This window comes from Hyperolius riggenbachi, chromosome 6, assembly GCF_040937935.1.
Source record: "Hyperolius riggenbachi isolate aHypRig1 chromosome 6, aHypRig1.pri, whole genome shotgun sequence".
Classification (NCBI taxonomy): domain Eukaryota; kingdom Metazoa; phylum Chordata; class Amphibia; order Anura; family Hyperoliidae; genus Hyperolius; species Hyperolius riggenbachi.
In genome coordinates this window covers 381,715,317-381,740,966 of record NC_090651.1, presented here as the reverse complement: position 1 = coordinate 381,740,966, position 25,650 = coordinate 381,715,317, and the positions used below count along the sequence as shown (strand labels likewise).

The window sequence follows — 25,650 nt, the reverse complement described above, 5'->3', positions numbered from 1 at the left end:
TTGGAAAGTGGGTGGAGCCTACAACAGCCAATCAAAATTCACCTATTGCGTTTAAAGGGGAATATTTAAACTGCTGCCATTCTTACACTGTTTATGGCAGAGGCTTCAGACTTGCTGCAGTCAGTCATTAGGTGACTGGGGTCCAAATTCACTAAAGGGGCGGGGCCACAAACAGCCAATCAGATTTCTTTGCTGGATAAACTGCTTCCATTCACACAATTTTGATGCCAGGAACCTGAAAGCTCACAAAATTGGTCATTGAGTGACTGTGTGACAAGGTTACACAAAGTGGGTGGAGCCAAAAACACATTTTACTGGGAAAATATAAACTGCAGCCATTCTTACACTGTTAATGGCAGGGTTGTCAAACTTTGCACAGTTGGTCATTGAGTGAATGTGATTAAGATTTTGGGAAGTGGGTAGAGCCTACAACAGCCAATCAAAATTCAACTTTTGATTGTCAAAGGGAATATTTAAACTGCAACCATTCTTATACTGTTAATAGCAGATGCCTCAAACCTGGTACAGCTGGGCACTGGGTGACTGGGGTTCAAATTCAGAAAGGGGCGGAGCCACAAACAGCCAATCAGATATACAAAGTATTGATACCAAGGATCCCAAAGCTGATAAACTTGGTAATTGAGTGACTATATGTCAAGGTTACAAAAAGTGGGCGGTGCCAGAAACTTAATTTTTTACATGGCAGGGTTCCCAAACTTGATACAATTGGCCACTGGGTGCCTGGGATTATTATTCAGAAATGTGGGTGGAGCCTACAACAGCCAATCAAAATTCAGCTATTGATTTTCATGGGGAATATTTACATTGCTACCATTCTTACACTGTTAATGGCAGAGGCCTCAAACCTGATACAGTCAGTAATTGGGTGACTGGGGACCAAATTCACTAAAGGCGGTGGAGCCACAAACAGCCAATCAGATTTGTTAGATTGATTTCAGCCATTCTGTTATTGGCAGGGTTCTCAAACTTGACACAGTTGGCCACTGGGTGACTAGGATTAATATTTAGGAAAGTGGGTGGAGTGTACAGCAGCCAATCAAAATTCATCTTTTGATTTTCAAGGGGAATATTTACATTGCTGCCATTCTTGCACTGTTAATGGCACAGATTATTATACAGAAAAGTGGGTGGAGCCTAAAAAAAACAATCAAAATTCACCTGTTGATTTTCAAAGGGAATATTAAAATTGCTGCCATTCTTGCACTGTTAATGGCACAAGCCTCAAACCTGGTACAGTTGATCATTGGGTCACTGGGGTTCAAATTCAGAAAAGGGGATAGAGGAGGCATGGGCAAACTTGGCCCTCCAGCTGTTGAGGAACTACAAGTCCCACAATGCATTGCAGGAGTCTGACAGCCACAGTCATGACTCATAAAGGCAAATGCATTGTGGGATTTGTAGTTCCTTAACAGCTGGAGGGCCAAGTTTGCCCATGCCTGTGATAGAGCCACAAACAGCCAATCAGATGTTTCATTTCACTGGGAAAATACAAATTATTGATGCCAAGGACCCAAAGCTCACAAACATGGTCATTGAGTGACTGTGTGTCCAGTTTACAAAAAGTGGGCGGAGCCAAAAACAAATTTCAATGGGAAAATGTAAACTGCAGCCCTTCTTCACTGTTAATGGCAGGGATCTCAAACTTTGCCAAGATGGTCACTGGGTGACTGAGATTAATATTCAGGGAAGTGGGTGGAGCCTATAATAGCCAAAATAGCCAAAATAGTCAAAATTCACCTGTTGATTTTCAAAAGGAATATTTAAATTGCTGCCATTTTTACACTGGTATTAGCAGATCAGAGCAGTTTCTAGGCTAAATTTCACCCAGGGCGAGGGTGTAAAAATCGCCCCCCACCCCACCCCCATGGAGCCAGGCATAGGTGCCCGCAGTACAGGTTGAACAGGTTAGCTACGTAGGTGCCTCCAGTATAGGGTAGCCTGCATAGTTGCCCCCAGTGTAGGTTAGATAGGTAGGTGCCTGCTTTATAGGTTATCTACGTTGGTGCCTCCAGTATAGGGTAGCCCGTATAGTTGCCACCAGTGTGGGTTAGATAGGTAGGTGCCCCCAGTATAGTTTAGATAGGTAGGTGCCCGCAGTATAGGTTAGATAGGTAGGTTCCCGCAGTATAGGTTCGATAGGTAGGTTCCCCCAGTATGGGTTAGATCGGTAGGTTCCCCCAGTATAGGTTCAATAGGTAGGTTCCCCCAGTATAGGTTAGATAGGTAGGTCCCCCCAGTATGGGTTAGATAGGTAGGTTCCTGCAGTTTAGGATAGTTAGGTAGGTTCCCGCAGTATAGCTTGGCTAGGTAGGTTCCCGCAGTATAGGTTAGTTAGGTAGGTTCCCGCAGTATAGGTTAGTTAGGTAAGTTCCCGCAGTATAGGATAGTTAGGTAGGTTCCCACAGTATAGCTTGGCTAGGTAGGTTCTCGCAGTATAGGTTAGTTAGGTAGGTTCCCGCAGTATAGGTTAGTTAGGTAGGTTCCCGCAGTATAGGTTAGTTAGGTAGGTTCCCGCAGTATAGGATAGTTAGGTAGGTTCCTACAGTATAGCTTGGCTAGGTAGGTTCCCGCAGTATAGGTTAGTTAGGTAGGTTCCCGCAGTATAGGTTAGTTAGGTAGGTTCCCGCAGTATAGGTTAGTTAGGTAGGTTCCCGCAGTATAGGTTAGTTAGGTAGGTTCCCGCAGTATAGGTTAGTTAGGTAGGTAGGTTCCTGCAGTGTAGGATAAATAGGTAGGTTCCTGCAGTTTAGGTTAGTTAGGTAGGTTCCCACAGTTTAGGTTAGTTGGTATGGGCGGTATGAGTTGGGCGCAGGAGCGGGGGGAGCGAACATAATAGTAATAACTCACCTGCTTCCGCCGAACCCGCGCTGCTTCAATGTCCTTCCTTTCCCGGCATCTATCTCATTAGTCACAGTGCTTCCTGTGATGACATGCGGTATGTCATCACAGGGGGCGCTGTTACCAGGCGACGGACGCCGGGAGAGGAAAGATATTGAAACTGCGGGGAACGGATGAAGAAGGTGAGTTATAACTATTATGTCCGTTCCCCCGCTCCGGCGCCCCCCCTCCTGCCGCACAATAAAGCACCCCGGGCGATTGCACGTATCACACACCCATAGAAACGGGGCTGTAGCAGATGCCTCAAACCTGCTATAGTTGGTCATTGGGTGACTGGGGTTCAAATGTTGGAGAGGAGTGCAGCCACAGACAGCCAATCTGATTTGTTTAATTTCTATGGGAATATACAAATTATTGATGCCAAAGACCCCGAAGTTCACAAACTTGGTCATTGAGTGTTCGTGCATTAGGGTTAGAAAAAGTGGGCGGAGCCAAAACCGGTCAAATACATACACAGGCAGTTCCACGTCATTAGTGGGTGGAGACAAATGCAAATTTCACTGGGAAAATGTAAACTGCAGCCATACTTACACTGTTAATGGTAGGGTTCTCAAACTTTGCACAGATGGTCACTGGGTGACTGGGTTAAATATTCAGAAAAGTGGGTGGAGCCTACAAAAGTGAATCAAACTTCACCTATTGCTTCTCAAGGGGAATATTTAATTGCTGCCATTCTTGCACTGTTAATGGCACAGGCCTCAAACCTGCTACAGTTGGTCATTGGGTGACTGGGGTTCAAATTCAGAAAAGGGGTGGAGCCACAAACAGCCAATCAGATTTTTTTCATTTCAATGCAAATTATTGTTTCCAAAGACCGCAAAGCTCACAAACTTGGTCATTGAGTAATTGTGTGTTAGGGTTAGAAAAAGTGGGCGGAGCCAACACTAGCCAAATACATACCCGGGCAACGCCGGGCAATCAGCTAGTATATATATATATATTTATTTATATTTACTGTATATAATTACGATCTCGGGTACACTTTAAGAACTAGGGATACTTAGATTATATTATGTATTCTTAAAATGCACCCAAACTGCATGAAAACAATTCTAAGAAAATAAAGTAAAAAATAGGGAACCATTGAGGCTTAAATTCAAGCTATAATAATGGTATAATAATAAAATACACTGTAAATTATCTTAATTTCTATATAGCTGTCACTTAAAGTAGTGTTAATCTGATATTAGTACTTACCTGTAACCAACAGGTTTTGGACTAGTCAGTCTCCTCATGGGGGAATCTAAGAGTTTCCTTTACTCTATTAAAAGCACGCCCCGGTGAGCATCTCTATGAAGGTGTTGGACAGCCAGCCTCTTTGCTCGCTCACTAGTCTGCCAGTTAGACTGAGCAACTGAACTGAAAGTACTTTTGAAAATAAAAACCTGAGAATCCTACATGAGGAGATGAACCAGTCCAAAACCTGTTGGTAAGAGGTCAGAGTCTTCAGATTAATCACACTTGCTTTAAAGGGGTTCTGTGGGGGTTCCTAAGGAGAAAAACTGCCACTTACTTGGGGCTTCTATCAGCCCCCTGCAGTGGTAATGTCCCACGCCGTCCTGCTCCCATCTGCCGTTCCCCGCAGCCGGCACCGGGCTATTATTCGTCTGTCACGCAGACGAATAATGTGCGTTGCCGCGCCTCCGCTCGCGTCATCTGAGGCTTACTGCGCAGGCGCAGTACAAGGGAGCCTTGTACTGCGCTTGCGCAGTAAGCTTCCGATGACGCAGGCGGAAGCGAGCGGGTGCGCGGCCACTCTAGCGCAGCCGCAGTTGGATCCCATGCCGCTTAGACCGGGGCCGGCGGCGGAGAACAGCAGATGGGAGGAGGACGGCGTGGAACATTACCGCTGCACGGGGCTGATAGAAGCCCAAGGTAAGGGTCTGTTTTTCTCCTCAGGAACCCCAACAGAACCCCTTTAAGTGACAGGAAGAAAGTAATTTACAATGCATTTTACTCTGGGACAAATGTATATATGATGCATATGTGAACACTTGTATATTAACTTTTGCATTTTTATTTACATAGTTTTCCTTTAAATTTAAGTATAATGATCTCAAAGGAAATCATCATGTGACTTACAGCACTCACGGGCTTGTAATGTAATGGACTTGGAGTTCACTATTACTGCAAAGTGCATCCTACTAATATAATAAATGGGAAAGTTCGGATGTTCGGATGTTTGGATGTTTGTTACTCGATCACGCAAAACTGGCTGAACGAATTTGAATGAAAATTGGCACACACATTGTACATTACCTGGAATAAAGTATAGGATACTTTTTATTCCCATAACCAAAAAGTGGGCGGAGACAAATACACATTTCACCGGAAAATGTAAACTGCAGCAATTCTTACACTGCTAATGGCAGGGTTCTCAAACTTTGCTCAGTTGGTTACTGGGTGACTGGGATTAATATTCAGAAAAGTGGGTGGAGTCTATAAAAGCCAATCAAAATTAACCTATTGATTTTCAAGGGGAATATTTACATTGCTGCCATTCTTGCACTGTTAATAGCACAAGCCTCAAACCTGGTACAGTTGATCATTGGGTGACTAGAGTTCAATTTCAGAAAGGGGGTGGAGCCACAAATAGCCAATTAAATTTGTTTCATTTTAATGCAAATTATTGATGCCAAACACCGCAAAGATCACAAACTTGGTAATTGATTAATTGTGTGTTAGGGTTAGAAAAGTAGGCACAGCCAACACCAACCAAATACATAAATGGGCAACGCCGGGTCATAAGTGGGCGGAGACAAATACAAATTTTACTGGGAAAATGTAAACAGCAGCCATTCTTACACTGTTAATGGTAGGGTTCTCAAACTTTGCTCAGTTGGTTACTGGGTGACTGGGATTAATATTCAGAAAAGTGGGTGGAGTCTATAAAAGCCAATCAAAATTAACCTATTGATTTTCAAGGGGAATATTTACATTGACAAAGAAAAGGAAAGGTATAGCGCTCAACAGTTCAAAAACAGATAGTCAGACCGATATGGTCTTGGCTCCTTTTGGGCTCCTTCCAGTAACTACCGTAGTTATCCCTATACCACAGTGTCAGATATAAAATACATGTAGGATTATAAAAATATAAAAAAATATAAAAGTCCCAAGAAACATAAAAGTCCCACAATTTCTTCTATAATTCTTCATACACGATCTTCCTCAATGTAAATGCATAACACACATGCGCTCACCAGATCCTATGGCCAACCAATCACGATCGGCAATCACGCTTATGATAATAATCCGTGGTCATCAACGGCTTGCTGCACGGTTCCCGCACCTTCAGTGCTCGGTACATGTAAACAAATACATAATCATAGTGCAACTCCGCATCAAGCTCCTTATTGCACCGCCACCAAAATAAATTCCACTATCATCAGTGAGGCCCTGATTTTTAATATGCACCCAATGTGCTGTCACCCGTTTTTCAAACCAGCCTCTCACCTGATTTAAATGCTGGCTTTATGACAGACCAGCTTCAGCGTTTTTTTCATAAATCGGCGTATCAGTCAGATGGGCGGAGCCTACGGAGCGAGTGAGACGCTGACCTGGGAGTTGGATTTTATAATGCGCAATTTTATTTGGAATCTGTGAGTGCACTATTTTTAATTCTTTTACAATAAACAAGACAGTATTACGCTATGTCAAGGCCTGTTTAGTTCATAGGCAACCACAATCTGACTGATACGCCGATTTATGAAAAAAACGCTGAAGCTGGTCTGTCATAAAGCCAGCATTTAAATCAGGTGAGAGGCTGGTTTGAAAAACGGGTGACAGCACATTGGGTGCATATTAAAAATCAGGGCCTCACTGATGATAGTGGAATTTATTTTGGTGGCGGTGCAATAAGGAGCTTGATGCGGAGTTGCACTATGATTATGTATTTGTTTACATGTACCGAGCACTGAAGGTGCGGGAACCGTGCAGCAAGCCGTTGATGACCACGGATTATTATCATAAGCGTGATTGCCGATCGTGATTGGTTGGCCATAGGATCTGGTGAGCGCATGTGTGTTATGCATTTACATTGAGGAAGATCGTGTATGAAGAATTATAGAAGAAATTGTGGGACTTTTATGTTTCTTGGGACTTTTATATTTTTTTATATTTTTATAATCCTACATGTATTTTATATCTGACACTGTGGTATAGGGATAACTACGGTAGTTACTGGAAGGAGCCCAAAAGGAGCCAAGACCATATCGGTCTGACTATCTGTTTTTGAACTGTTGAGCGCTATACCTTTCCTTTTCTTTGTCTATTTAACTGAGATATACACTCTGTTTGGTAGTTAGCGACCCAGTAGCATTTGCATATACATAGACTGGTAGTAACATCCAGGTGAAACATTATTGGAGCAAATAGAGGAGCGCACGGTTAGATCATTACCTCGGGGAATATTTACATTGCTGCCATTCTTAGACTGTTAATGGCACAAGCCTCAAACCTGGTACAGTTGATCATTGGGTGACTAGGGTTCAATTTCAGAAAGGTGGTGGAGCCACAAACAGCCAATTAGATTTGGTATATTCCAATGCAAATTATTAATGCCAAACACCGCAAAGCTCACACACTTGGTAATTGAGTAATTGATTAATTGTGCGTTAGGGTTAGGAAAAAAACGGGCACAGCCAACACCAGCCAAATACATAAGCGGGCAACGCCGGGTCATAAGTGGGCGGAGACAAATACAAATTTTACTGGGAAAATGTAAACAGCAGCCATTCTTACACTGTTAATGGTAGGGTTCTCAAACTTTGCACAGTTGGTTACTGGTCTGACTTGTAAGTCAGACAAATATAACAGAACATTTATCCTACTAATATAATAAATGGGAAAGTTTGGATGTTTGGATGTTTGGATGTTTGTTACTCGATCATGCAAAAATGGCTGAACGGATTTGAATGAAATTTGGCACACACATAGTACATTACCTGGAATAAAGTATAGGATACTTTTTATTCCCATAACCAAAAAGGGGCGAAGACAAATACACATTTCACTGGAAAATGTAAACTGCAGCCATTCTTACACTGTTAATGGTAGGGTTCTCAAACTTTGCACAGTTGGTTACTGGGTGACTGGGATTAATATTCAGAAAAGTGGGTGGAGTCTATAAAAGCCAATCAAAATTAACCTATTGATTTTCAAGGGGAATATTTACATTGCTGCCATTCTTGCACTGTTAATAGCACAAGCCTCAAACCTGGTACAGTTGATCATTGGGTGACTAGAGTTCAATTTCAGAAAGGGGGTGGAGCCACAAATAGCCAATTAAATTTGTTTCATTTTAATGCAAATTATTGATGCCAAACACCGCAAAGATCACAAACTTGGTAATTGATTAATTGTGTGTTAGGGTTAGAAAAGTAGGCACAGCCAACACCAACCAAATACATAAATGGGCAACGCCGGGTCATAAGTGGGCGGAGACAAATACAAATTTTACTGGGAAAATGTAAACAGCAGCCATTCTTACACTGTTAATGGTAGGGTTCTCAAACTTTGCTCAGTTGGTTACTGGGTGACTGGGATTAATATTCAGAAAAGTGGGTGGAGTCTATAAAAGCCAATCAAAATTAACCTATTGATTTTCAAGGGGAATATTTACATTGACAAAGAAAAGGAAAGGTATAGCGCTCAACAGTTCAAAAACAGATAGTCAGACCGATATGGTCTTGGCTCCTTTTGGGCTCCTTCCAGTAACTACCGTAGTTATCCCTATACCACAGTGTCAGATATAAAATACATGTAGGATTATAAAAATATAAAAAAATATAAAAGTCCCAAGAAACATAAAAGTCCCACAATTTCTTCTATAATTCTTCATACACGATCTTCCTCAATGTAAATGCATAACACACATGCGCTCACCAGATCCTATGGCCAACCAATCACGATCGGCAATCACGCTTATGATAATAATCCGTGGTCATCAACGGCTTGCTGCATGGTTCCCGCACCTTCAGTGCTCGGTACATGTAAACAAATACATAATCATAGTGCAACTCCGCATCAAGCTCCTTATTGCACCGCCACCAAAATAAATTCCACTATCATCAGTGAGGCCCTGATTTTTAATATGCACCCAATGTGCTGTCACCCGTTTTTCAAACCAGCCTCTCACCTGATTTAAATGCTGGCTTTATGACAGACCAGCTTCAGCGTTTTTTTCATAAATCGGCGTATCAGTCAGATGGGCGGAGCCTACGGAGCGAGTGAGACGCTGACCTGGGAGTTGGATTTTATAATGCGCAATTTTATTTGGAATCTGTGAGTGCACTATTTTTAATTCTTTTACAATAAACAAGACAGTATTACGCTATGTCAAGGCCTGTTTAGTTCATAGGCAACCACAATCTGACTGATACGCCGATTTATGAAAAAAACGCTGAAGCTGGTCTGTCATAAAGCCAGCATTTAAATCAGGTGAGAGGCTGGTTTGAAAAACGGGTGACAGCACATTGGGTGCATATTAAAAATCAGGGCCTCACTGATGATAGTGGAATTTATTTTGGTGGCGGTGCAATAAGGAGCTTGATGCGGAGTTGCACTATGATTATGTATTTGTTTACATGTACCGAGCACTGAAGGTGCGGGAACCGTGCAGCAAGCCGTTGATGACCACGGATTATTATCATAAGCGTGATTGCCGATCGTGATTGGTTGGCCATAGGATCTGGTGAGCGCATGTGTGTTATGCATTTACATTGAGGAAGATCGTGTATGAAGAATTATAGAAGAAATTGTGGGACTTTTATGTTTCTTGGGACTTTTATATTTTTTTATATTTTTATAATCCTACATGTATTTTATATCTGACACTGTGGTATAGGGATAACTACGGTAGTTACTGGAAGGAGCCCAAAAGGAGCCAAGACCATATCGGTCTGACTATCTGTTTTTGAACTGTTGAGCGCTATACCTTTCCTTTTCTTTGTCTATTTAACTGAGATATACACTCTGTTTGGTAGTTAGCGACCCAGTAGCATTTGCATATACATAGACTGGTAGTAACATCCAGGTGAAACATTATTGGAGCAAATAGAGGAGCGCACGGTTAGATCATTACCTCGGGGAATATTTACATTGCTGCCATTCTTAGACTGTTAATGGCACAAGCCTCAAACCTGGTACAGTTGATCATTGGGTGACTAGGGTTCAATTTCAGAAAGGTGGTGGAGCCACAAACAGCCAATTAGATTTGGTATATTCCAATGCAAATTATTAATGCCAAACACCGCAAAGCTCACACACTTGGTAATTGAGTAATTGATTAATTGTGCGTTAGGGTTAGGAAAAAAACGGGCACAGCCAACACCAGCCAAATACATAAGCGGGCAACGCCGGGTCATAAGTGGGCGGAGACAAATACAAATTTTACTGGGAAAATGTAAACAGCAGCCATTCTTACACTGTTAATGGTAGGGTTCTCAAACTTTGCACAGTTGGTTACTGGTCTGACTTGTAAGTCAGACAAATATAACAGAACATTTATCCTACTAATATAATAAATGGGAAAGTTTGGATGTTTGGATGTTTGGATGTTTGTTACTCGATCATGCAAAAATGGCTGAACGGATTTGAATGAAATTTGGCACACACATAGTACATTACCTGGAATAAAGTATAGGATACTTTTTATTCCCATAACCAAAAAGGGGCGAAGACAAATACACATTTCACTGGAAAATGTAAACTGCAGCCATTCTTACACTGTTAATGGTAGGGTTCTCAAACTTTGCACAGTTGGTTACTGGGTGACTGGGGTTAATATTCAGAAAAGTGGGTGGAGCCTACAAAAGGCAATCAAAATTCACCTATTGATTTTCAAGAGGGAATATGTAATTGCTACCATTCTTGCACTGTTAATGGCACAAGCCTTAAACCTGGTACAGTTGGTCATTGGGTGACTGGGGTTAAATTCAGACAAAGGGGTAGAGCCACAAACAGCCAATCAGATTTGTTTAATCTCAATGCAAATTATTGATGCCAAACACCGCAAAGCTCACAAACTTGGTTATTGAGTAATTGTGTGTTAGGGTTAGAAATAGTAGGCGGAGCCAACACCAGCCAAATACATACCTGAACAATGTCAGGAAATCAGTGGGTGGAGAAAAGTACAAATTTCATTGCGCAAATGTAAACTGCAGCCATTCTTACACTGTTAATGGCAGGGTTCTCAAACTTTGCACAGTTGGTCACTGGGTGACTGGGATTAATATTCAGAAAAGTGGGTGGAGCTTATAAAAGCCAATCAAAATCCACCTATTGATTTTTAAGGGGAATATTTAATTGCTGCCATTCTTGCACTGTTAATCATCTGAACCTGGTACAGTTGGCCATTGGGTGATTGGGGTGGAGCCACATCCAATCAGATTAATTTTATTTAATTGCAAATTATTGATGCCAAAGACCGCAAAGCTCACATACTTGGTCATTAAGTAATTGTGTGTTAGGGTTAGGAAAAGTGGGCAGAGCCAACACTAGCCAAATACATACCCGGGCAACGCCGGGCATCCAGCTAGTAGTAAATAAAGCCGTGTATGTATTGGTATGTTTCTGGCGAGCTGTATAGTTGCCCCCAGTATAGGTTAGCCAAAATAATTGCCCCCAGTATAGGTATACAGTATAGTTGCACACAGGATAAGTTAGCCAGGTAGGTTCCCCCGATAGGTAGCCAGCATGGCCATCCTTCCCTCCCCGCCTCCTTCAGGATAGCAAGTCTGCCCTGGTCTCCCTCCTCGCTACTATAGACCTCAGATCAGCAGCGCCCCGCAGCTCTGCACTGAAAGGAGGAGAGCGTCTCCCGCCGTAGTGGCACATTACAGAAAGTACTTACTTCCTGTATATGCACCTTTACCAGGGGAACTGCTTTCCTCCCTTCAGTGTGAAGGGAGGAGAGTGGTTCCCCTGGTAACGGTGCATATACAGGAAGTAAGTACTTCCTGTAGGGAGGAAAGCAGTTCCCCTGGTAAAGGTGCATATACAGGAAGTAAGTACTTCCTGTAATGTGCCACTATGGCGGGAAATGCTCTCCTCCTTTTAGCGTGGTGCTGTGGGTCGCAGCTGATCTGAGGTCTTGTGTAGTAGCCAGGGGGCACCCAGGTGAACTGCCAGGCGGCTGACACGGGGGGCAGCAGAAACCCACACTTCCACAGTCTTTGGAAGTCTCCTCACTTGGCGTCATGGGCGGCCCGGGCCTAGCAACGGGTCTGTGCGGCGTGATGTCTGTCAGCTCTGTTTTTTTTTTTACCAACAGTTTCTGGTCTTTATGAGGCCAGAGACTGGACGCCTGCGCGGGTATCATTTTTCAGACCCGCACCCGACCCGCAACTGCAGCCCTGCTACTTGCACACGCCCCGCTTTCTGGTGAATCTGGTACCTGCACCCGACCCTCACCTGCAGCCCCAATACCCGCAACTGACCCACAACCAGCTTTCTGGGGAATTTGGTATCTGCACCTGACCTGCATCCGCAGACCCGCTACCCACACCCGACTCGCAACCTGATTAAAATCAAAAACGCATTTCGGGTAACCCATTGGTACCCGCGGATACCCGACCAGATGCAGGCCTTTACCAGAGACTGGTGGTACTTAGTGTTGGGCGAACATCTAGATGTTCGGGTTCGGGCCGAACAGGCCGAACATGGCCGCGATGTTCGGGTGTTCGACCCGAACTCCGAACATAATGGAAGTCAATGGGGACCCGAACTTTTGTGGTTTGTAAAGCCTCCTTACATGCTACATACCCCAAATTTACAGGGTATGTGCACCTTGGGAGTGGGTACAAGAGGAAAAAAAATTTAGCAAAAAGAGCTTATAGTTTTTGAGAAAATCGATTTTAAAGTTTCAAAGGGAAAACTGTCTTTTAAATGCGGGAAATGTCTGTTTTCTTTGCACAGGTAACATGCTTTTTGTCGGCATGCAGTCATAAATGTAATACATATAAGAGGTTCCAGGAAAAGGGACCGGTAATGCTAACCCAGCAGCAGCACACGTGATGGAACAGGAGGAGGGTGGCGCAGGAGGAGAAGGCCACGCTTTGAGACACAACAACCCAGGCCTTGCATGAGGACAAGAAGCGTGCGGATAGCATGCTTTGTACCACCATGCAGTCATAAATGTAATAAAGATAAGTGGTTCAATAAACAGGGACCACGCGGCAACGCTAACCCAGCAGCAGCACACGTGATGGAACAGGAGGAGGCGCAGGAGGAGAAGGCCACGCTTTGTGAGACACAACAACCCAGGCCTTGCATGAGGACAAAAAGCGTGCGGATAGCATGCTTTGTACCGCCATGTAGTCATAAATGTAATAAAGATAAGAGGTTCAATAAACAGGGACCACGCGGCAACGCTAACCCAGCAGCAGCAGCAGCAGCAGCACACGTGATGGAACAGGAGGAGGCGCAGGAGGAGAAGGCCACGCTTTGTGAGACACAACAACCCAGGCCTTGCATGAGGACAAAAAGCGTGCGGATAGCATGCTTTGTACCGCCATGTAGTCATAAATGTAATAAAGATAAGAGGTTCCATAAACAGGGACCGGCAACGGTAACCCAGCAGCAGCAGCAGCAGCACACGTGATGGAACAGGAGGAGGCGCAGGAGGAGAAGGCCACGCTTTGTGAGACACAACAACCCAGGCCTTGCATGAGGACAAAAAGCGTGCGGATATAGCAGCAATGCTTTTTGCCGCCATGCAGTCATAAATGTAATACAGATGAGAGGTTCAATAAACAGGGACCGGAAACGCTAAACCATCCCAGATGTTCATCGGTCATGTTACTTGGTTGGGGTCCAGGAGTGTTGCGTAGTCGTTTCCAATCCAGGATTGATTCATTTTAATTTGAGTCAGACGGTCTGCATTTTCTGTGGAGAGGCGGATACGCCGATCTGTGATGATGCCTCCGGCAGCACTGAAACAGCGTTCCGACATAACGCTGGCTGCCGGGCAAGCCAGCACCTCTATTGCGTACATTGCCAGTTCGTGCCAGGTGTCTAGCTTCATGCCCGGTTTCAGGTCCAGCGGTGCCAGCCACAAATCCGTCTGTTCCTTTATTCCCCTCCAAATTTCCTCCCCTGTGTGCTGCTTATCCCCAAGGCAGATCAGCTTCAGCAACGCTTGCTGACGCATGCCAACAGCTGTGCTGCACTGCTTCCACGATCCTACTGCTGCTGGTGCTGGGTTAGCATTTCCGGATGAGGTACAGCTTTGAGATGCGTTGGAGGAGAAGGAGTCAGAGAGGTAGGTGCTGCTGTTGTTATCCAGCTGTTTGCGGCGTGGGCAACACCCGCGCCGTAGCAGGTGAGGAATCGCTGCCAGGCTCCACAAGGTTCCCCCAGTGCGCGGTAAGGGAGATGTATCGACCCTGGCCGAACGCACTCGTCCAGGTGTCAGTGGTGAGGTGAACCTTGCAGGCAACGGCATTCTTCAAGCTTCGGGTTATTTAGCTGACCACGTGCTCATGCAACTCAGGCACTGCAGAGCGCGCAAAGTGGTAGCGGCTGGGAACCACGTAACGTGGGATGGCCACTGACATCATGCCCTTGAAGCTGTTTGTCTCCACCACTCGATATGGCAGCATTTCGCAGGCCAGAAGCTTGGCTATGCTGGCTGGCTGTTACTGCCACGGCCCGGGGGTCATTTGCTGGCAATTTCCTCTTGTGCTCAAACATCTCAGAGACAGACAACTCAACCGTAGCGCTGCACACCGAAGGGCTGTTGGTTGTTGTGTTTGATGAACACTGGGAGACCTCAAGAGCACTAGTCCGGAAAGTGACAGTGTCAGCATCGTCTGATGTTTGTGAATGTTGTGAACCACGCAATGGCTGGGCTACTGCTGCTGCTGAGGCGGGTCTGGTGGTGAGTCTGGTGAACCCAAGGGAGGCAGTGTTGCTGGTGGTACCCTGTCCTGCCGCGTTTGCCCACAGAGTGGGATGTTTGGATAGAATGTGGCGGCTCATGCTGGTGGTGGAGAGGTTGTTAATACTTTTCCCCCTGCTCAGGCGGGTCTTGCACACCTTGCAAATCGCCATGGTAACATCCTCAGTGCAGTCTTCAAAGAAAGCCCAGACTTTAACTGGCTGAGGACTCGGACCTCGTGCGTGATGTGCTGGTGCTGCTTAACCCACTGCTGGACGCTTGAGAGGTCATCCAAGTAATTATCTGGTCCTGTTCTTTTGGATCTGTGAGGGTTGTTGTCCTGGACAACATGGGCAGTATTGAGTGGGTTTTCTTGGGTGCTCCCCTGTGGCCTGTACGTGAACCGTCAGGGGAAACACCTCTTCCCTTGCCCATCCCTCTTTCACCGGATTTCTTCCTCATTTCACTTATCCTTAAAGTACACGCTGACTGGCAGCAGTACAGTGGCAGTACAGAAATGCTATACAGTGGTGGGTGAGCGGTGTACCACTATTGTCAGCAGTGACACAGAGCACAATGCTATACAGTGGCGGGTGAGCGGTGTACTACTGTTCCCAGCAGACACAGAGTGGAAGTAAACACAATGCTATATAGTGTGGCTGAGCCGTGTACACAGAGTGGCATTAAACACAATGCTATATAGTCTGCTATATAGTCACCCCGAACAGGGTGATGTTCTGCAGAACCCGAACAGTGGCAAACACTGTTCGCCCAACACTACTGGGAGGGAACGCAGATTTTAGTACCTAAACACACGATACAACATGTTTTCCGGGGTCGGACTCTGAGGCACATACAGATGGTCCCGATCATCATCCTCATCATACAACTCTTCTCCTGAGTCTGACCCACCCACCACCTCTGCCACCCCAACATCCCCAGACACAGACCCCTCATCGTCCTCAACATTAACTTGGGATGCTGGCCTGAGCCAGACCTCCTCCTCCACATCAGGCCCCATCATCTCCTCAATGGCAGCCCTCATTAATCGCTCTGGCGACGGACTGATGGACACAACGTTCTCCTCCGGGGAGGGCTGCTGCTGACCACTGGCTGCTGGGGTGGATGTTATAGCTTGCGTGGGGCGTTGGCTGTTGCTGTTGTTGGGAGTGCTGCTCACAGCGGAGGTCTCTGGGGAACTCATGTTGAGCTCATATAGTGGTTGACGGTGAGTGGAGTATTACTGATCCCAGCAATATACACACTGACTGGCAGAGTACGCAATGCTATATAGTGTGGCTGAGCGGTGTACACAGAGTGGCAGTAAACACAATGCTATATAGTCTGGCTGAGCGAGCGGTGTACTACTGTTCCCAGCAGAATCAGAGTGGCAGTAAACAATGGTATATAGTCTGGCTGAGCGGTGTACACAGAGTGTCAGTAAACAATGGTATATAGTCTGGCTGAGCGAGCGGTGTACTACTGTTCCCAGCAGAATCAGAGTGGCAGTAAACAATGGTATATAGTCTGGCTGAGCGGTGTACACAGAGTGTCAGTAAACAATGGTATATAGTCTGGCTGAGCGAGCGGTGTACTACTGTTCCCAGCAGAATCAGAGTGGCAGTAAACAATGGTATATAGTCTGGCTGAGCGGTGTACACAGAGTGTCAGTAAACAATGGTATATAGTCTGGCTGAGCGGTGTACACAGAGTGGCAGTAAACACAATGCTATATAGTCTGGCTGAGCGAGCGGTGTACTACTGTTCCCAGCAGAATCAGAGTGGCAGTAAACAATGGTATATAGTCTGGCTGAGCGGTGTACACAGAGTGTCAGTAAACAATGGTATATAGTCTGGCTGAGCGGTGTACACAGAGTGTCAGTAAACAATGGTATATAGTCTGGCTGAGCGGTGTACACAGAGTGGCAGTAAACACAATGCTATATACTCTGGCTGAGCGAGCGGTGTACTACTGTTCCCAGCAGACACAGAACAGTAAACAGAATGCTATATAGTGTGGCTGAGCGAGCGGTGTACCACTATTCCCAGCAGACACAGAACAGTAAACAGAATGCTATATAGTGTGGCTGAGCGAGCGGTGTACCACTATTCCCAGCAGACACAGAACAGTAAACAGAATGCTATATAGTGTGGCTGAGCGAGCGGTGTACCACTATTCCCAGCAGACACAGAACAGTGAACAGAATGCTATATAGTGTGGCTGAGCGAGCGGTGTACCACTATTCCCAGCAGACACAGAACAGTGAACAGAATGCTATATAGTGTGGCTGAGCGAGCGGTGTACCACTATTCCCAGCAGACACAGAACAGTGAACAGAATGCTATATAGTGTGGATGAGCGAGCGGTGTACCACTATTCCCAGCAGACACAGAACAGTAAACAGAATGCTATATAGTGTGGCTGAGCGAGCGGTGTACCACTATTCCCAGCAGACACAGAACAGTGAACAGAATGCTATATAGTGTGGCTGAGCGAGCGGTGTACCACTATTCCCAGCAGACACAGAACAGTGAACAGAATGCTATATAGTGTGTCTGAGCGAGCGGTGTACCACTATTCCCAGCAGACACAGAACAGTAAACAGAATGCTATATAGTGTGGCTGAGCGAGCGGTGTACCACTATTCCCAGCAGACACAGAACAGTAAACAGAATGCTATATAGTGTGGCTGAGCGAGCGGTGTACCACTATTCCAAGCAGACACAGAACAGTGAACAGAATGCTATATAGTGTGGCTGAGCGAGCGGTGTACCACTATTCCCAGCAGACACAGAGTGGCAGTAAACAGAATGCTATATAGTGTGGCTGAGCGAGGTACACAGAGTGGCAGTAAACAGAATGCTATATAGTGTGGCTGAGCAAGCGGTGTACTACTATTCCCAGCAGACACAGAGTGGCAGTAAACAGAATGCTATATAGTGTGGCTGAGCGAGGTACACAGAGTGGCAGTAAACAGAATGCTATATAGTGTGGCTGAGCAAGCGGTGTACTACTGTTCCCAGCAGTGACACAATGACAGGTGGGACCCTGGCTAGCGTGGCTGGAGCGCGAACTACCCTGCCTGCCTACCCAAAGCTAAACCCACAGACAAATGGCGGAGATATGACGTGGTTCGGGTATTTATTTACCCGAACCACGTGACCGTTCGGCCAATCAGAGCGCGTTCGGGTCCGAACCACGTGACCCGTTCGGCCAATCACAGCGCTAGCCGAACGTTCGGGGAACGTTCGGCCATGCGCTCTTAGTTCGGCCATATGGCCGAACGGTTTGGCCGAGCACCGTCAGGTGTTCGGCCGAACTCGAACATCACCCGAACAGGGTGATGTTCTGCAGAACCCGAACAGTGGCGAACACTGTTCGCCCAACACTAGTGGTACTCAAGTATAAAACAAAGAAAGGGAGGTATTTTTTTTCATATCTCCACTTTATAAGTAGGGCTCAATTTATGTACATATTATTGGCTAAATTCAGTAACTCTCGTCATCGGTGTATGCATAAAACCAGTGTGAACGTTCATTGCCACCTCCGGACTGTAATGAGTCATTACCTCTGTTGCGGACTATCGTTGTGGCACAGACATCTGATGAGGACAGGCAGTCTGTGGGGCTCACACTGCATCCGATGTCATCGTAACTGGTGCACTGCAGACATTTCACTGCCTGTCCTAAAGACGAGAAGAGATACCGAGGTGAGTCATTCAATAGTAGGGAAACCTTTTACCTAAAACCGCCCCTGACTATCTGTGATGTGCTGGAAACAAAATAACATCATGCACAGCGAACACACTGGCAACAATCCTGATTATTGTTTAGCTGTTAGCTCCCTCTGCTGGTTTGACTGGCACATTTAAAGCAAACCTGAAATGAAAATAAACCGAGATCACAAATTGTATCAAAAGTCCTTTTCCTAAGCAGACCATTTTTTTTTTTCATCAAGTCTCATAGTCCAAACAAGGACTATAAGACTTGATAAAAAAAGAAAAAATGAAATGGTTCAAGCGGACCCAAACCAAACATTTTTTTTAATTCAAAATATTTAGTTGCACCACTCTGACACACACAAAGATAAATAAACACTCCTCCAAGCCTATGAGCATTTCAGTGCACGCTTTTCACCCTTTGCTTTTCGCAGGCCTGGTGCACACCAAAAACCGCTAGCAGATCCGCAAAATGCTAGCAGATTTTGAAACGCTTTTTCTTCTTTTTCTGCAGCGTTTCAGCTAGCATTTTGCGGTTTTGTGAAGCGTTTTTGGTGTAGTAGATTTCATGTATTGTTACAGTAAAGCGGTTACTGAACAGCTTCTGTAACAAAAACGCCTGCAAAACCGCTCTGAAGTGCCGTTTTTTAGAGCGGTTTGCGTTTTTCCTATACTTAACATTGAGGCAGAAACGCCTCCGCAATCCAAAATCTGTAGCAGCCTGGGAGTATGCATTTCTGCAAAACGCCTCCCACTCTGGTGTGCACCAGCCCATTGAAATACATTACCCTAGCGGATCCGCACCCGCAAGCGGATCGCAAACCGCAGCAGAACCGCTCTGGTGTGCACTAGGCCTTAACTGGGGTTATACAGGTGGTAGCCATTACTTCTGAGCTTACTAGGAGGTTTTAGCGATGTCCGGTTCATGAGTGATTGGTTTGGTGATTTGAGCCAGGTCTATCCTGTGAATCGAGTGAACCGACTCATCACACTGAACCAAATCAGTTCAGTGGATGATTCAGGAACTGCAGCTGCACAGGGTCCTTTTCCACTGCAAAATCAATTTTGATGTGCATTTTGTGTGCATTTTTCTGATTGGCAAGTGTCTTGATTTTTGAAAAATAAATACTAGTGGTTAAATCGATACAAAACGCAAAGCGTTTTTCATGCGTTCCTATACTTTACATTGAAATGCAAAACGCATCATAATCGAAAAGACGCGCGTTTGCGTTTTTTTTTAAATCGGAACACAGCAGTGGAAAAGGCCACCCAGGATTATTATTTTAAACAGGCTGCACTTGGACGCCACGTGGACCAGAGCGCAGTACGCTCCGGTCTACATGGCGGTGATTGACAGCGCCGCTTGTGCAGGTGCAGTACAGGCCGACCTGGAGGTCTGCCTGACGTCATCGCCGGAGACCGGGAGGCAGCGGCGGCGAACCGCTGACTGCAGAGCTGCTGCGAGGGACATGCTGGGAGATTAGGGCTGGAGGAAGCCTAAGGTAAGTAGCGCTTATTTTCTTGATATTGCCTGATAACTCCATTAAGGTCCCGTTCACACTGCACGCTTTGCCGTCTGGATTTCGGCAACGTGTGCAGGAGACCGACACGCAGGACATCAGAAAGTGCATAGACTGCACTGATGTTCACACAGTGCGATCCGCAAACGCATGCTGCACGCATTTTTTAACAAAACGCCCGATCCAACCAGCAGATCAACTCACATCATATTATTAGGCTGATATCATACAGTTGGCCACATGTACAAGTAGTTTCAATGACTTGTACTTGTTTTGAATGCGGCCATATATTGCTCAGTCCATTGTTCTATGGCGTGCACAGTATGCAAGTGAGTGAGTTGGTCATTCATTTGGTTGGTGTGCAGAAAATATGTGTGCAGAAAATACAAGTTGTGCAACCGCTTGGTTGTGTGGTGAGTCATGTCGTCGACTTGATCATGAAGAAAAGTTGCACGTGTGTACAAGCCTTTAGCTAAACGGAGTTATATCAGTACTAATTAGTTGTCAGTAAGAGATACTGAAGTGTAACTACAGAGAACATTGTTTTTAACAGAAGATGAAAAGTTACCTCCTAGGAGAAAACTTAGGAGAAAAAGTGAATTGAATAAGGACCATGGATTGTTAACCCTTACAGTGGGAACAAAAGAAAAAATGAACACAGCCTTGTTGTACATACACATGTTCATCTCATCATGTTGGGTTATTTCAGGTACCCTTTAATAAGAAGAGAAGTGTCTTTCACTACAGGTCTTCGTCATTAGAGAAGTCACATCTCCGGACTTGGTACTTGTGGTGAAGTGCTGCGGTAGATGTCAACGCAACATGAATGCTAAATTATAACAATAGTTCTATACAGTGTCCTTAACCTTTTCGGGACCGAGTGCATTAGATTCTACGCCGCACTTGTGGCTGTTCTAACCTGATGCGGCGTAGAATCTACGCCGGCCCGCAATTTCCGCTTCCGACGCGATCGTCCGTACCCGGAGGGGGAGATTAAGCTGTCATATGACAGGCGACATCTCCCACGAGTGATCAGCAGCCATCGCGTATGGCTGCTGATCACGTGATCACTACGATCGCCGTCGGATCGCAGTGATCAGTTTGACAGCTGTGGCGGCAGGGGGGAAAAGAAGAGGATCCACTCACCTCCCTGCTGTTCCCGCGATGATCGGCACCCCCTCCGCTCTGGCTGGCATCTCCGCTCCGTCTGACGTCAGCGCCGGGTCCTGGCTTGATGACGTCATCAAGCCGCGACCCGGAACTGATCGTCAGACAGAACGGAGATGCCGGCCAGAGAAGAGGGTCCTGTGCGGCTCATCGCTGGAGCCTGGAAGGTAAGGCCTGAAGGCTGCTGGCAGAAGGGAGGCCCAGGCCACCATGGGGGGACACAAATTCAGGCAGCCACAGACGGGATCCGACCGCCTGACCCCCCCAAACGCGCACACCCCCCTCCTGCGCAAAATGCCTGGTCCTTAAGGGGGGGTAGGCGGCCGGTCCCAAAAAGGTTAAACAGAGCAATCAATGGGAATAACATAAAAAATGTTTTGCCTTTCAGTAGTTATTAAGTGCAGAAACTTTAAACACTCAAATTAACTCCTCTTATTGCGTCAACAGATAATCAAAGATAATTAGGGGGGAAAAGGTTATTCAGTAACAGCTCTGGGAACAATAGAGTCATCCTTAAATACAGTAATTGGATTAAAAGTAGGGATGCTCATTCCGATTCAGCATTTTCGATTGGAAATCAGATTTCTTCGGAAATACTGAATTGCAGTAATTTCAGCCCAATCACTGAACTTGGAAGTATTTGGCCAATCAGAGAATGCAAAAAAGGACCAAAGAAAGACTCCTTGGAAATCGGAAAATGGAAATCAGAAATCGTATTTCTGCAGAAATACTTCATTACCACAACTCGGTAATTGTAGCCCAATCACAGAACTCGAAAGCATTGGACCAATCAGGGAGTGCAGAGGCAACTCTGGTGTATTTGGCCAATCAGTGAATGCAAAACATGACAATCCCCCCCAAAATAAAGACTACTCGGAAATCGGTACTCAGCAGTGTATGCATCATAGTCTAGGGCCAATTTATATGGAAGCCAATTAACTTATCTGTATGTTTTTGGGATGTGGAAGGAAACTGGAGTGCCCACAGGAAACCCACAAATACACGGGGAGAACATACAAGCTCCTTGCAGATGTTGACCTGGCTGGGATATGAACCGGGGACCCAGCACTGCAAGGCGAGAGCGCTGACCACTACACCATCGTGCTCCCTGCTGGTTTACACTGTGAACAATTGCACTCAGTTTGCTGATCACCAGCGATCGTTAAATCGCTACAGCAGTGTCACCCTATGAGGGTGTTCTCACTGCAGGGTTCTGATTTTGAGAAAGTCGAAAAAGTGCTGCCTGTACAATTTTCAGAGTGATTTTTCTTAACGGAATGTGCAAAAACGCTCTGAAAATAGCCTTGCAAAATCGCAATCGCTGAACGCTTAGTAATTGCATTTTGTAGTGTGATCTAGGCCTTATACAACAAAACTGCCTTACTGATCAGAAGTTACTTTACAAGTATTTTGGTTAAAAAATGGTATAAAAGTGTGTAAGTGTGAGGAAGGAATGCAGCGGGATCAGAGACAGACACATCCCAGAGGGCAGGAAAACCCGTCCAACAAGTTACTAAGCGACCTGCACAATCATCATACCATGCTGGGAGCGCAACAAAAAACTATGATACTCATCTGGGGACAGAAAATGAATATATACAGACTGTCCCCTTCTTACACACAGGGTCAGTTCTGGGAGATTGTTTGTAAGTTGATTTGTTTGTGAGTCCTGTGTTATACAGAGTAAATGTGAAGGGATAATTTACTTTCTGAGAGTTCTGGATTTGGACATACTGAGTCATGAGTCATACATACACTGATAAACATGATTAGGTTTCTTAAATACACCATCAGATAAATGAGAACCTTAACAGGCAAAACTCTCTACGCTACAAATGTTTGTCTAACGGAACTACATAAAACCTATTTCAAAAGAAAGAAAGAAAGATAGATAGATAGATAGATAGATAGATAGATAGATAGATCAGCAAAAGGAGAACAGAGGCACCAGCAGGGTAAAAGTGGATAAAACCTTTAAAATTTGCTTGGAGGAAGCGGTGGACTAGCCTCAAGAAAGCAGACACAAAATACTGTCTGTATAATAGTAATCACATTTATTATATGGTACCCCAAAAATGCAACGCGTTTTGCAGGCCCAGCCCGCTTCATCAGGCAATAAAAGTGGGGACAAACAGAATTTCAGCAGTAGCAGGAGTAGCTCCTCAGTGTGGGCGATTATTATTATACAGACAGTCTTTCGTGTCTGCTTTAACCACTTCACCACTGAGGGGTTTTACCCCCTGACCACCAGAGCAATTTTCACCTTTCAGCGCTCCTTCCATTCATTCGTCTATAACTTTATTATTATTTTTCACAATGAAATGAACTATATCTTGTTTTTTCCGCCACCAATTAGGCTTTCTTTAGGTGGGACATTATGCCAAGAATTATTTTATTCTAAATGTGTTTTAATGGGAAAATAGGAAAAATGTGGGAAAAAAATTAATTATTTTTCAGTTTTCAGCCATTATAGTTTTTAAATAATGCATGCTACTGTAATTAAAACCTATGAAATGTATTTGCCCTTTTGTCCCAGTTATAAAACCGTTTAAATTATGTCCCTATCACAATGTTTGGCGCCAATATTTTATTTGGAAATAAAGGTGCATTTTTTTTCAGTTTTGCGTCCATCCCTAATTACAAGCCCGTAGTTTATAAAGTAACAGCGTTGTACCCTCCTGATATAAATATTTAAAAAGTTCAGTCCCTAGGGTAACTATTTATGTATTTTTTTTTATTGTACATTTTTTAATTTTTTTTTTATTACAAAAAAAAAAAAAATTGGGAGTGTGGGAGGTAATGAGTTAATTTTTTGTGTAAAAGTAATTTATTTGTATGGGAAAAATGTTTAGGGTGTAGTTTTACTATTTGGCCACAAGATGGCCACAGTAACTTTTTGTTTTAATGCGACCTCCAAGCGTCCTTCCGGAAGCTTGGAGGAAGTACTTGGAGGCTGGGTAAGATCACAATGATCGCGCTGCCCATCGGAGAGCAGCGGATCATTGCGGGGCTTAGATCAACAAACGGGAATGGATTTTCCCGTTCATTGATCTCCGGGCGAGCGGGCGGCGACGTGTTTACTAGGGGCGGGCGGCGTGTTTACGAGCGGGAGCACGGGCAGCGGCGAGAGTGCGCAAAGTACGGATTTCTCCGTCCCTGGGGGTTAAAGGATGGAAAAAGGGACGGAGAAATTAGTATGCGTGGGGGTAAAGTGGTTAAGGAGGTAACTCCACCGCTTCCTCCAAGCAAATTTTAAAGGTTTTATCCATTTTTATCCTGCTGGCACCTCTGTTCCCCGTTTGCTGTACCGTGTCCACCCCTGGTGGAGGGGTGATCTACCACTTTTCTGATCTACAAAGAGCGACTTCTTAGCCCTGATTATCTTTACTAATTTTATGCTGAACATACTACACTATATTGGGCTCTCGGTTTCTCTAACTTTAGATAGATAGATAGATAGATAGATAGATAGATAGATAGATAGATAGATAGATAGATAGACTGATGAGAGAGAGAGAGAGAGAGAGAGAGAGAGAGAGAGAGAGAAGATGCAAAGAAAGAAAGAAAGAAAGAAAGAAAGAAAGAAAGAAAGAAAGAAAGAAAGAAAGAAAGAAAGAAAGAAAGAAAGAAAGAAAGAAAGAAAGAAAGAAAGAAAGAAAGAAAGAAAGAAAGAAAAAGAAAGAAAATATATTAGATAAATAGATAGATAGACAGACAGGCAGACTAGACTAGACAAGACAGACAGAAATACAGATAGATAGGTAGAGAGATAATTAGATAGATAGATAGATAGATAGATAGATAGATAGATAGATAGATAGATAGATAGAGCTGCACAGAAGCACAGAGATATGTGTTCACCATAATATCAAAGATCGACTCTACTCCTACCAGGTTATTAAAAATCATATTATTTTTTTCTAGAGTTACACTTTATATTCCTGAGAACACAAGGTTCTCATCAAGATAAGATGTAATACGGTATGTATGCGTTCTCTTCCTCATGTGGATTTCAGTATTTGAGTTTAGTAAATGACTTACCTGTACCCAGATAGACAGAGAGCAGCAGAGTAGTGCCCAGAACCCATCTCATGCTGACCTGCTCAGCCTGCAGCTCTGCTCACACAGGACAATGACGTGGGCCCAGAGCAGGTGAGGTATATTGTACAGAGCAGCGGGAGGTGGGGAGACCAGATGTCATCACTAGTACAGGAATGAGGTAAACGCAGAGAAAGCAGAAATGTAAGGTGTGTCAGTAGGACGAGCTGTGATTGTCTGCCACATTCCACAGCGCTGAACCTGACTTATAGGCTGGTGATAGAAGCCCAGCAGCTAACCTGTGCACACACTGGACAGTGGACACCAGACTAGAGATGGCCCAAACGGTTTGCATGCAAACTAATCCACGCGAACATCGGTGGTTCGCGTTCGCGACCAAACGCGAACG

General features: G+C 44.9%; 1 protein-coding gene across 1 annotated transcript in view; it reads right to left on the bottom strand.

The window, feature by feature from the left end:
• Positions 1-25,366, bottom strand: part of LOC137523103 (phospholipase A2 inhibitor and Ly6/PLAUR domain-containing protein-like) — a 43,951-nt gene extending 18,585 nt beyond the window's left edge. Inside the window, exons 1-2 of the mRNA XM_068243320.1 lie at positions 25,245-25,366; positions 18,367-18,483 (exon numbers count right to left, since the gene is read on the bottom strand). Of these exons, the coding sequence (XP_068099421.1) occupies positions 18,367-18,483; positions 25,245-25,296 (169 nt within the window). The 5' untranslated portion in view covers positions 25,297-25,366. The remainder of the gene's footprint in view (positions 1-18,366; positions 18,484-25,244) is intronic.
• Between the last annotated feature and the right edge of the window lie 284 nt (positions 25,367-25,650).